General features: G+C 39.5%; 1 protein-coding gene across 14 annotated transcripts in view; it reads left to right on the top strand.

The window, feature by feature from the left end:
• Nucleotides 1-5,178, top strand: part of UBR5 (ubiquitin protein ligase E3 component n-recognin 5) — a 95,505-nt gene extending 90,327 nt beyond the window's left edge. For all 14 annotated transcript variants that reach the window (XM_052788690.1, XM_052788680.1, XM_052788685.1 and 11 more), the window contains 5 exons: nt 538-693; nt 1,092-1,205; nt 2,570-2,714; nt 3,322-3,407; nt 4,553-5,178. In XM_052788690.1, the coding sequence (XP_052644650.1) occupies nt 538-693; nt 1,092-1,205; nt 2,570-2,714; nt 3,322-3,407; nt 4,553-4,765 (714 nt within the window). In that variant the 3' untranslated portion in view covers nt 4,766-5,178. The remainder of the gene's footprint in view (nt 1-537; nt 694-1,091; nt 1,206-2,569; nt 2,715-3,321; nt 3,408-4,552) is intronic.
• The last annotated feature ends 7,551 nt before the right edge of the window (nt 5,179-12,729 follow it).

Here is a 12,729-nt window from a genome sequence, read left to right as displayed (position 1 = left end):
ACTGGTATGGAATACACCTTTGGCCGATTTGGGTCAGCTGCCCTGGCTGTGTCCCCTCCCAACTTCTTGTGCCCCTCCAGCCTTCTTGCTGGCTGGGCATGAGAAGCTGAAAAATCCTTGACTTTAAACTAAACATTACTTAGCAACAACTGAAAACATCAGTGTTATCAACATTCTTCTCATACCTAACTCAAAAACATAGCACTATACTAGCTACTAGAAAGAAAATTAACTCTATCCCAGCTGAAACCAGGACACCTCTATGCCTTTAATAGCAGGAAAGGCTTTACAGGTCTGGCTTTACATTCTGCTAATGCACTTCAGTTGAGTATTCTAATGTACCTTCAAAAGCAGGCTGAAGGTAGGAGTTTGACTGTCTTTATTTCCAAGTGTTTGTATGCTTTGTTACATGGGTTATGCACTGCTGTATGCTAGCGCGCAGATTAGGCACAGATCACATAATTTTGAATATATTCTTAAACAACTGGTGTGTTTCAAACACCTAGTTTCAAACTTCTATCTTTTTTTTTTTTTTAGGTGAACTGGCATGACTTTGCTTTTTTTGATCCGGTTATGTATGAAAGCCTTCGGCAACTTATTCTTGCTTCCCAGAGTACAGATGCTGATGCAGTATTTGCAGCTATGGACTTAGCCTTTGCAATAGACCTGTGTAAGGAGGAGGGTGGAGGGCAGGTAAGCACAGCTAAACCTGTGTCTCTAGTTTCAGAATTCGACAGCTTATGCATGTTGTAGTGTATACATAATCCGTGCTCTTCTGAGGTGGCAGAGATAATGTTTTACCCTTCCTAGATTCAAACACAGTGTTCTCCTTAGACAATGAACTGTGGGTTTTTTTCCTTGAAGGTGATGTAGAGTGTACCATAAAGTCTGGATAACATAGTCAATCCTAGGGAATCTTTAAAGCTAACCTGTAGTAGTAAATTTTGCTTGTCTTTAGAGGGATATTAAGCAGTAAATCACTGTGCAGCATACTGTGGCTGTTGTAATAATCTCATTTCCTTTTTTCCTTTTTTTTCTTTTCTTTTTTTTTTTTCTTTTCTTTTTAAATGGTCCTTGTTACTTTGCCATAGGTTGAACTTATTTCCAATGGTGTAAATATACCAGTCACGCCTCAGAATGTATATGAGTATGTCCGGAAATACGCAGAACACCGAATGTTGGTAGTAGCGGAACAGCCTCTACATGTAAGTCTTTGGTGGAGTGCTTTTTAAAAAAAAAAAAAAAAAAAAAAAATCTGTAAGATTTCAGTCAGTTAATTCTTTTCCTTCTTATGGTATTGCTAATCAGATTTCTTCTGAAGTCTTGACAGCTTGATTAAAAATACTTAATTTTCTAATTTTTTTGTAATTGTATAGCTGTTCATGCAGTACTGTGAAGACTGAGTACCTTGAGCAATTTGTCTTTTTTTATAGAATGAAACAGAATTTCTTTTAAACTTGATCTCATTGGTTAAGCCTATGTGTTCATTTCTTGAGCTCAGATGGCACATAGCCTCTTGTAATTTTTGCTTTGTATTTAGCAGCTACTTTGTTCTAATAATCTGTCACCTTTGGTTTGTTTAGCTTTTTAAACAAATATTAAAATGAAATTTCAAAATATTTACATAAATCACCTTGAACTTCTGACTTGTGTCCTTGTTTTAAAAGAAAAAATCAGTTATGAAACATACAACTTTGTTCTTATTTTACTAGCCTGGCAGGAAACCTAACAATTGACTACGAAACTATATTAAAAATAATTTGGTTTTTAAAGCCCTTTTATTTAAAAGTTATGGAATAATATATTTTTGTAAACAGTTAATGAAGGTCCAGTGCTTAGAACCGCTTACTCTGTCATATGATACTACATCTAAACTTGATCATTTCTGCTGACTGTGGTTTCCTGCTGCACTTCTGAGATAACGCTAGCAGACTGCTTTGTGCAACTTAGGTCCAAAATCCTCACAGAAACATGTTCTTGGAATTAGGCTACTTGATCTCCATGTCTGCCTGTATTAATAGTTTGACTCTTGTTTATTTTAAGAGTTGAAAACCATAACATTTGTATTCATTTTGGAATTTACTAAACCAAATTTATTCATATTCTTCCATTTTGAAAATGGAATTTCCAATCTTTTCAGGATATTACTTATTTATGTAAAATATGTGTGTGTATATGTATAACATTTTTAAAGCAGAGTTAGCGTGTGAGTGTCTGAGGAAGCACATGCAAGATGTGGTTTTCATACTTATCAGATTCAGCATAGCTCAGCAAAATACCTGAACATTTTAGCATTAGACAGTACATTTGCTTCTGCTCCTGGTGAAATATTAGTTCAAACTATTACTGCTTTCTTTTGCAATAGTAGGTAGGGTTTAACGGATTGGTGCAGTTCTTTGTTTCAGAAAATTTGCATCTCAGGTGGTAAAGCTTTGAAGGAAAAGAACAGCTAGGAGAATAATGAATTTTGAGTTAATAGGGGATTTCACATGGAACTTTTCAGTACTGCATTTAAAGTCAATCTGAAAGTGATATGGCTATAATGTGTGTCTTGTGGTTTTCACTTAAGGCAATGAGGAAGGGTCTCCTGGATGTACTTCCCAAGAATTCATTAGAAGATTTAACAGCAGAAGATTTCAGACTTTTGGTAAATGGCTGTGGTGAAGTAAATGTGCAAATGCTAATCAGCTTTACCTCTTTCAATGATGAGTCAGGTATGAAATAACGTTCTCATTCAGAAACAGAGTTGTGTGGATAACTTAACGCTGTTTGTTCTGTGTGGAGTAAGAGTTACCAGCATTAAACTTAACATACCTCTTCAAATTTGACATCGGTTAATAAGTCACTGAAAGTCCTAATAAAATTATTACTGTGTTTTGTACATACCTTTGAAAATATTTACCTTCAATTGTGTGTGTGTGGTGGGGGGAGCACGTTTCCCAACTCTGCTGTCACTTGATGTTAAATACAAGGATTGTATTATTGGTAGCATATCTTTCCTTCTGAAAGTTCTGACCTAACTTCAGAACTATAAATGTGATGGATGCAGTCTAATATTAATTTTTTACATAATTTTTAAACTATTTTTAGCTGTTAGGCTTTTTGGTAGGGAGGGGGTGGGAGTTGTACTGAGATGTCAGAGTTAGCCTTTACATTCAAAAGTATGTGTATTGGTTTTGAGATTACTAGTGTCTCCAATATCAGGACTCTATGAATGAGAGTGTAGCTGAGATCCAACTTGCAGTATATGTGAAGCAGATCTCTTAATATTTTTGTCCAGTGCACCAGCTGAATTATACATCTTTTTTTTATTTCACACAGGAGAAAATGCTGAGAAGCTTTTGCAATTCAAGCGTTGGTTTTGGTCCATAGTTGAGAAGATGAGCATGACAGAAAGACAAGATCTAGTAAGTTGTCCATTCCCAGTGAAAATGTGCAGAAGAACCGGAATGACTTTGGCATCATTACTGTTTTTAACTGTGTCTACCTGCAGAGACTTTGTATGTGAAGAGTTGAGGTAGCAGAGCAGGGTAGTAGGGTTTGATTAGACTTTCAGTTCTGTAAACATCAGGTGTGAATCCTAGACCTTCTTGCAACTGAAAGTAAGCGTGGTGTGTCCTTACCCATATTCACAGGTCTCTTATGGAAGCACAGTTACAGTCTCTGCACAGTCGTTCTTAAGCTGAGTAACTGTGGTTAGTCAACTGTGTTGTGGGCTGCTAGGGTTTTGAGGCTGCCTTCTCTTCTCTTCCTGGATCATCTACTCTCCTGATTTCTGTGTATCCCGAGGACAACACCTGTGTCCTCTCTGTAAGATGTCAGTAATGATACTATCTCCTTCTCAAAGCCCTTTAGGAATAGCTGATGAGAAGCTTGAAAGAACCAAGATACTGTTCAGGGGGGTTAATTTTGGAAAACTTGCCTGTAAATTGTATTCATTGTACGCTGCTTAAAACTATTTGCTTTTAACTTCCTACTACTTAAGGTACTATCTTTCCTTTACAGTTTGCTAAAAGGAAGCAAGGACTAATCTGAAAAGCGGAAAATCTAGAGCACATTTGTTAAGGAATATCTATGGTTACACTTGGGTAGTGACTCTGCTCTGCAAGTCAGTATTTCACACTTGAGACAGTAAACTAAATATTCTCTGTTGCTGCCTTTTGTCTGTACAAGTACTATATTCTGTAGTCACTAACTGGTTTGTGAGGGATTTCTGATGCATTTTGTATTGATGGCAGTCACCGTCTTCCCAGATGGATTTGGGGACATTTTATTTACTGAGGGTTTGTTGATAGAGGAACATTTTGAGTGCTGCTTTTATCAGTTTTAACAGAAGTATAAAATGAACAGTTGAGGAAAGGAAGTGAAGGAAACTACTATGAAAGCATGTAGCCTGACCACTGAGGTTTAGCTGGCATATTGAGCAGAACGTAGTATGATTGAACTTGCTGTGACTGTGCAGTTATTCTTTAACCTTTCCCTACACAACATGTAGGCAATGTGAATTTGAGCCTTGTACAGCAAAATTTTAAATGCCGTCTTTTTTTTTCAGGTTTACTTTTGGACCTCAAGTCCATCATTGCCTGCCAGCGAGGAGGGATTCCAGCCTATGCCATCAATCACAATAAGACCACCAGATGACCAACATCTTCCTACAGCAAACACTTGCATTTCTCGCCTTTATGTCCCACTCTATTCCTCTAAGCAGATTTTGAAACAGAAATTGTTACTCGCCATTAAGACCAAGAATTTTGGTTTTGTGTAGAGTATAAAAAAGTGTGTATTGCTGTGTAATATTACTAGCTAAGTTTTGTAGATTTTTCCATTTGTCTATAAAAGTTTATGAAAGTTAATGCTGTCATACCCCTGGTGGTACTTTAAAGATTTAAATGCAAACATTCCTGTACTAAATTTGTAACGTAAAGGCCTAAGGAGCACTGGCAATATCTGATTGCAACAGTTTGCTAGTCAATAACTCCTTTGCCTAACCCCAGCCAAAGATGACAGCAGAACAATATAATTTACACTGTGATTTATCTTTTTGCTGAGGGAAAATATGTAAAATGTTCTGAAAATTCACTGCTGCCTTTGTGGAAAGTGTTTCAGCAAAGGTTCTTGTATAGAGGGAGTAGGGAATTTCGAAATAAAAAATTAAGTATGTTCTGTGGTTTATTTTAACTTTTTTTATGGTGTTTAATTTGTGGTTGGCTGCAGTTGTGTATCATGTATATTGAACTTGTAAAAAGTTCCTGACAGCTCAGATCCCGAAGTTGGGATTGTTCACTTACGAAACCACTTTCATTGCAATTTTTGTTCTGATTGCATTGAACTCTGGTGCATCAGATACCATCACTAATATTTTGCATGTAATCTGTACCTTTAGTGGTTTTGGTTTTTTTTTTTTTTTGTACATATGATGAGGCCAATGCACAGTATTTCATAGTTCACAATCAACATTTTTGTATCCCTTTTTCAGTGAACAGACAGTCAGGGGATTGTTCCACTACCAGTTCTAACCTGACACTTGTACTACGTTATCTAACTATGTAAACTCAGCCTGGGCACTTTCTGGTAACTGTAAAATGTTTATAAGATCATGATTATTGAAGATACATTTTGGAAAACTTTAATGTTCGTGAGCAGCTTAACTTCTTTTGTATCTAGCCTTTTTTTAAGTATCTTGTTACAGTTTTTTAATAAAGAAATTACAGACAAAATACCAAGTCATACTTGAAGAAACAATAGTTTTTATTTATTTAGCCATTTATACTTTAGCTAACGGCATACATTAAACATAGTTGTTCATTAAAAATCTGAATTTTGTAACTGAAAAATTGACCTGCAGAAGACATTCAGCCCACATTTTACAGTTAGCAGAGAATCCTGAATGAAACAGGCCAGGCAACCCCTTCTTTTCACAGAATTCATTTGAAGGGAAAGTGGCTTGTTCTGAAAAAAATCAAGGTAATTAGGTTAGAATAAAATTCTCAAGCTGCATTGTAGTGGGTTCTACTGTATGTTCACTTTTGAAGTGGTTGGTTGCCTTTGGGGAGGGCAGTCTTTGACCATAACCTAGGACTTGTTTTCCCTAATGCTTGAGAGTTAGGAAGTGATTAATAAAGGAAGGAGCTACTTTTTCTGTGTCAAAACAGGTTTCTGAAAGCTTAGCAGACTGAAGTATTGAAGGTTAAGAGCTTTTTTGTGGTGGTGTTCTCCCTCTTTCTTGCTTCCCCAACCCCATGAGTCCATGTTAGTGATTTTTTTTTTTTCTTTTCCTAGGGAAGTAGTAGACTAACGTTCCATCAAAATCAGAGTAGAATTCACCTTTGCCAGAGCTCCACTGGGTTTTCCTTTCTGTCAGCTAGTTGAGGATGACCAGAAGTTACCTACAGTTGTGATTTTTAAAAAAGCCTGTTTTCACCATTTATTTAGTTGCTAGAGGTATGGAGGACAGTTGAGATCAGAAATTCTGATCACCAGTTGCCAAATTGATGCTGAAAATCCTGTTTTCTAAATAAGGCTGGCTGTTTCAGGCTTGTGTAGTTAAACTGCAGATAAATTAAGTAAACAGATGTAGAATTATTTCTGCATGTACTAATACTTCCTAAATCAATCGTCCTAGAAAACGATAGTTTCAAAGTATGAGGATTGGAGTCTATTCTGGATTTCCTATTGTGACCTCTAGTGTATCTCAAGTTCAAAACTATCAGATTTTACTATGCTAGTATCAATTAAAAATAAAGCAGTACAGCTACACAAGTCTAGATATAGGTGTATTAGCATAGAGAAAATTTGTACTGGTATGGCTGTTCTCATATACTAGGGAGGATAGTTACAAAGGTACAAAGCAACATATACATTATGCCTGGATTTCTAACTGGTGTAATTATTTCCATTACCAAAAATGCCTCTGAAATGTGTAAAGTTAGTAGAAAGCAACAAAAGAAACTGTTTAGAATAGGCATCAAACCTACAGTCTGTAAAATAAAGCTCCCTCCCTCACAAAGCTTTGTGAGACTTGATGTATTAAAAAGTATCCAAGGCCCTTGGATGAAAGGCCATATACAAATGTAAAGTACTGTGTATATATATATATATGTATTGTGTGTATATGTATATAAGTGTATGTGTATGTATAACATATAAATATATGTTATATGTATATATATTTCTGTATATAGCTTAAAATTTTTTTTAAGTCCTGTAATGTATAGCTAGACAAAAATTATGCAGATAACTCACAGTAGCTCACCATATATACACACACAAGGCATCCTGATAAGTGGAGAGGGAATCTAGAATGATTTATGCTGTCGTCATTGACTTGAAATGTGTATGTAGCTTTATAAATAGCTTTTTTCCTCTGTATGGTATATTTAAACTATATCAAGATTTTAATAAGAAAAATGTTTATTAAAATCATACACCTCATCTCCCTTTGACTTAAGCCCTTCTGTTAGTTCACTTCTAAGATGTGGTAGAGAAACTAGTTAAAGCAAAATTCTATAATGTTAACGTTTTCTTAATAGTCTAAATCCTTAGCTGTTCATAACTGCTGAAACAGGAGATAAAGGTAGCTACTGATAAAATGTTACCACCAACTACTAGACTAGTTCCTATCCTGAATCTAGGGAAAACTGACACCTTAGTGCTAACTTCCATGGCTAATTCTCAGCGTTGGTTTCTGTTCCTTAGCTAGCTGTATCCAACATAGAAAGTAAATCGCTCCAGCTTTGTTAGTTTTCCAGAAGTGAAAAATTGTATGGACTTGTCATCAAGTGGCCTTTCCCATCTGACTTTTCTTTCCTGCAAGTTAGTCATTTGGTCATTAGATAACACACGGTAAAAAAGCTGTCATCTGGCAAATTCATGAATCAAAAGCAATACCCTTGGACAGCAGTAGTCATTCAGGGAGGCAGAGGAAAGGAAATTTTCCTAATCTCTTAACCTATGTTTATCTCTGTATAATTTGCACAATTGTATACAGACGTGCTGTTTTTCAAAAGTTTACTTCCATGTGCGCAACCAAAGAGAAGTGGGTAGAGAGCAGGGTGTGAACCTTTCCTCAGTAGTTGGCGTGCAGGTGGGAGAAGTGCCCCAGTCACCACCAACCACCCTCCTTGCGGTTCTGCTTCTCACAGGGAGCCCTCCCTCGTTCAGCACACCTCCATTCTTTATGCCATGTGAAAGATTGTCCAGTAGATTAGCAGTAATCTCCTTGGAGGAAGTTTACTGCTGTTCTCCTTTAACTCCCTTTTTATAGTGTCCTTATAGCCTGTGGATCATGTCTCTGTGTGTGAATCTGTAAATGCCATTCTGAGCTTTTTCTGCATCTGTACTCTTCGCTTCATTGACTCCTGTATTTCTCTGGCTTCCTCTCTCTAGGGAAAACTACAGATACCTAGCTTAGCAGCTTTGATTCCCTTTCTCTTTTCAAGCTTTGTACGATTAGACCTTTCTTCTGAACTCTTCATTTTGGCTTTTTAATAGTGGGTCTGCCAAAATAGAATAGAAAATTCTGCAAGTCTGGATTAACTGAATTTCAGTGTGTGTGGCATTTGCTTATCCCAAGGGTTGAACATCCACACACAGATTGAAATGTGTACGTGAATTGATCGTGCGAAAGCTTCAGCAACTATCTTGAACTTGCAGTGCTGGAAGTTCCCGCATGGTCTGTGTGAGGAGGACATGAACAGGCTTCACAACCGTATCCTGGCCTCCATCGTGATGTAGTCATTGCCTGGCAGGACTTCCTAGCATCAGCAGGAGCACCAATGGGGCCTTTCCTAGTTGGAGATTGCTTTCATGGTTTTCATTTGCAGCTGTTTGACTATCTTACCGTTGAGCAGATTTGCTGAACTGAGAAGCGCAGGGGGCTTTTAATTTTTTATATATCTTTTAAGGATTTTCTGTGGAGTTGTCTTTAAGAGGATAACTTCATGTCTTGCTTGAAACACAAGCCTGTGAGACTTTTTTTTTCCCCCTTTGTCTATGGCTTTCTTAATATAAAGGCATTTTTTTGTCATTAAATATCACCACATGTTACTATTATAGTAATATACTGTTTAGTATAGCAAGTAGCAGTCAGTTGCTCCCAAGTGTTTCAGGACTTCTTTCCATAATGGTGAAACTTTTCAGTATCCCTTGTCCAGTGATAATGGCAGCCAACATGAATGCGTGTGTTTGAATACTATAGTCATGCAAACCTATTGAAAAATAGGTTGCTGCAACAACCAGTGGTAAGGTTTCTCTGCAAGGAGAATCTTTTAAGAAAATAGTTGTTTTGGACATACTGAAAATATTCACAAATTTATTTTCATACAGTGAACAGTTTTAAGCTGAAAAAGCAGATTTCACTTTAATTTCTAAGTGAAAATTCTTCAATTTACCTGAAATGGCATTCTTCATATAAGAAAAATGGTATTTATAAAGCGTTTTTAAAAAGCTGCTAAGTATTCCCAAAATAAGTAATATCTTCTGAGGGAGAGAGGGAAGAGGCATTATAGTTCAAGCTGTGCTGACTGCATTTTGGGTGCTTTAGTAGATAAAATTTCAGGACATACTTCGTATCACTAACTTTGCCTTGCCATGAAAGAGTACTTTGCCCAAAAAGTTGTAATTGATGCTAGCACAGATTACACTTTTTTCATTGCTTTTATTGTTTTCAGAACTACTAAATACAGCATGAATTTGCTGATTGTTCTCATACATGTCTTCCCAAAGGAGAACGTGGACAGGCTTTTTTTTGTTTTAATTTTTTTTTTTTGTCTTTTTAATGGATGAAAATTACTCTGTTGGACAGAGCAAGCTTTGAGAATGCAAAGCTGTGCTAGTAGGCCCGTAAGGTCTGGGTCTGTGCAACAGTGTACTAAAGGCATGTGCTACTGCTGCACCTCCATTAATTGCAATTAGCAGAGTGAGAGAGCTGTTGTGAAGCCACAGGCCACCCTGTGGGAATGCCCGTTCTGGCGTTCTGCCTTGCTGTGGGTCTTCTCCCCTCCCTGCTGTGGAGTGTCCTGCACCTCCGGGAAGTGCCACCACGCTTTCAGGACGTGACAGTGGATGTGATCCTGCGGATCAGAGTCCCTCCCCATGCAGAAACACCTCCACAAATCCTAGTGCGCGTGTGTGCATTGTGAATGAGCGCAGGTAAGGGGCCGTGTGGACTGGGGAAGGACAGCTGCTGCACCACCCAGCAGTTAGGAGCTAAGGAATGACTACAGCTTCCACCACCTCCCGCTGGGGAGCTTTTTCTAAATAGGACATTGCAGGTACAGCTGAGTTATCTGAAATCTTGCAAAATCGTGCATAATGCTATATTTCATATGTATGTTTATTCTGCCTGTAAACTATTCTATAGTTCCATAAGTGCTTTTTCCTATTTCAGTATCATGTACATGATGTAATTAATTTATATAAAACAAAGCTAACAGAAGTTGGTGGATTTTTGTGGAGGTGCAAGAACAGCCAACTACTGTTTTGTTAATCCTTGTGGTATATTTTCTTTGCAGTATTTTTCCTTTTATGTATTAATCGTTAGGCACCATGTAAGTAGACATTTGCTGTGCATCTGTAAAAGGGCAGGTGTGACTTTTAAGAAGTTATCCCAAATACTTGAACTCCTTTCTATTGCTAATTATATTAATTTGTGGTAGTTCTTAAGCTTTGTCAAATACGCAGCAGGACAATCCCTTATTTGGGGAATTCTGAAACAGCAGCCAGGATAATCAGGTTAGGGGGCTAGGACAACTGATAGGCAGGTCAACGTTACTTAATATGGTCAGTATGCTTGAGTTTTGCTGCTTGTTGTTTCTGGCCCAGAAACTCATGTGTCTCCCTCTTAAACCATCAGCACACTCTGCAGTACATACGGCAATATAATTTGTCAGAGTTAATGTGTCAGTTGGGTTCGCTCTACATCAATCAGTGTTCCTCTAACGGCTTACTTTGGATAAAAACCTGGAATCCCTGGTACTCAGTATGCCAACGAGTGGAGCTGTTATTGGATGTGAATATTAAGCAACTTGTATGGGTATCTGGGTAATAAAACTTAAAGGCTGTAGTAGTCAGGTAACAGCAGATGTTGTTAGTGTAAAACCGCCTTTTCTCATTTACTGTTTGTGTTTCTGGTGACTGTTTAGTAACTTGCTGCTTAGGCGTGTGTTTCTGCTCCTTGGAAAACTCAATGAAAGAAAACAAAAGCAGTTCCCGTGCTTAGGAGCAGCATGGTCACCCATGCAGCACAGATCTCACCACTGAACTTTACTCACCCCCTGCCCCGGTGAGGCTTGAGCTCCTCTCACAAAGTGTAAAAAAAGCCACAGCGGCAGGTACGGTCTGGAGGAGCCCAGCTGGCCCAGCTCCCACTTCCCGTGCTTGGGAAACGGGGAGAGGGGAGGTCTCGGTTACTCTGTGTTAAAAAAAAAAAAAAAAAATCTGAGATTCTTAATGACAGAGAACTTACAAGATTGAGGGTTACGTTTCTGGAAAAGGATACCAGAATCCCTCGAAGTCCCTACCTGTGCACTATGTACCTTCCCTGGCTGCAGGGCGGTTGGGGATGTTTGGACAGTGCTTGGACTGGGGAGCACCGGGCAGCGGTCGCGGGGACGGTTCACAGTGTTGATGGACTTGTCTCCACTGAGGAACACCAGGCCTCCGGATCCAGATCCTCCTCCTTCTCCTGAAGGGACCATCCTGGGCTCAGGGCATTTCTCTTGGCCCGTAAAGAGTGGCTCAGTCCTGCTTGTGTGCTGCCTGACTGTCTTGCTGCTCGTGAACTCTTAATTCTTGCTCACTGGTGTTTGCTTTTCGGTGTGTCTTTGATTTCAGGTCTTTATGACAAACCAGGCAGTACCCATTGGGTGGGACTTTTCTTCTCTTTTTCCTATGGACTGTTTGATTGTTTTGGTAAATGACCCATGTGTCTACAGGAAAGGGGCCCGAGGGCCTGGCCAGTGTTGGGATGAGGAAGGAAGAGGAAACCACTGAACTCTGTTGGTTCCCAGCTCTGGATGAAATCTCTCTGCTTGCAGGAAGTGACAGGAACAAATGTCAATAGTACTTTCACTCACGGTGTTTGCACTCGCAGGCCTCTGCAAGCACCTCCCAACACTACAGCTTGCTCTGCCTGTTACACAACTACTGGAGGGTAGTTCCAAGGTCTGTATTAGCTGAGGATGGATTTAAAAAAGATGACTTTTCTTACATCGGTTGCTCTTTCTTGTACATTTTGAGAGTGCACCCATGTACCCAGTAACAGACACTTCAGGTTATGTCTCGGTGACAGCTACCACTACCGTGTTCAACTCTGAAGAATGCATCCAGTATTTGCAACAAAGCCGTTAACTGGTGGAGGGAGTTATCACCTCCCGTTATCATCTTTCAGAGGCTTGCCTAGGCTCTTCTCCTAATTTGGGGTGGGTGGGTGGTGGTTTGCTGTTGTTGTTGTTGCCCTCGGTGCTCTGCCTCCCTTGCTGCTCGCTCTCCCTCTGTCCCGGCAGCCGCAGAGGCCTGCAGACCAGGGCAAGCCGGCACAAACCTGCGGGCGCTGGTTGCCCCCTCGGGCCAGAGACCGGCTCGAAGCGCCTGCTCCTTTCCCGGCTCTCGCTGGAGACCACCTGCCCCAGAGCCCTTCGCCGCCGTCAGCCCAGCGGTGCGGGGGCGGCCCCTGCTCGGGGCCCGGGGCCGCGGTCCGTCCGTCCGTCCGTCCGCCCGCCCGCCCCGCCC

The sequence above is a fragment of the Harpia harpyja genome, chromosome 5 (genome assembly GCF_026419915.1).
Source record: "Harpia harpyja isolate bHarHar1 chromosome 5, bHarHar1 primary haplotype, whole genome shotgun sequence".
NCBI lineage: Eukaryota > Metazoa > Chordata > Aves > Accipitriformes > Accipitridae > Harpia > Harpia harpyja.
Note: the sequence above shows the minus strand (reverse complement) of the source record. Positions and strands in the feature narration are given on the sequence as shown.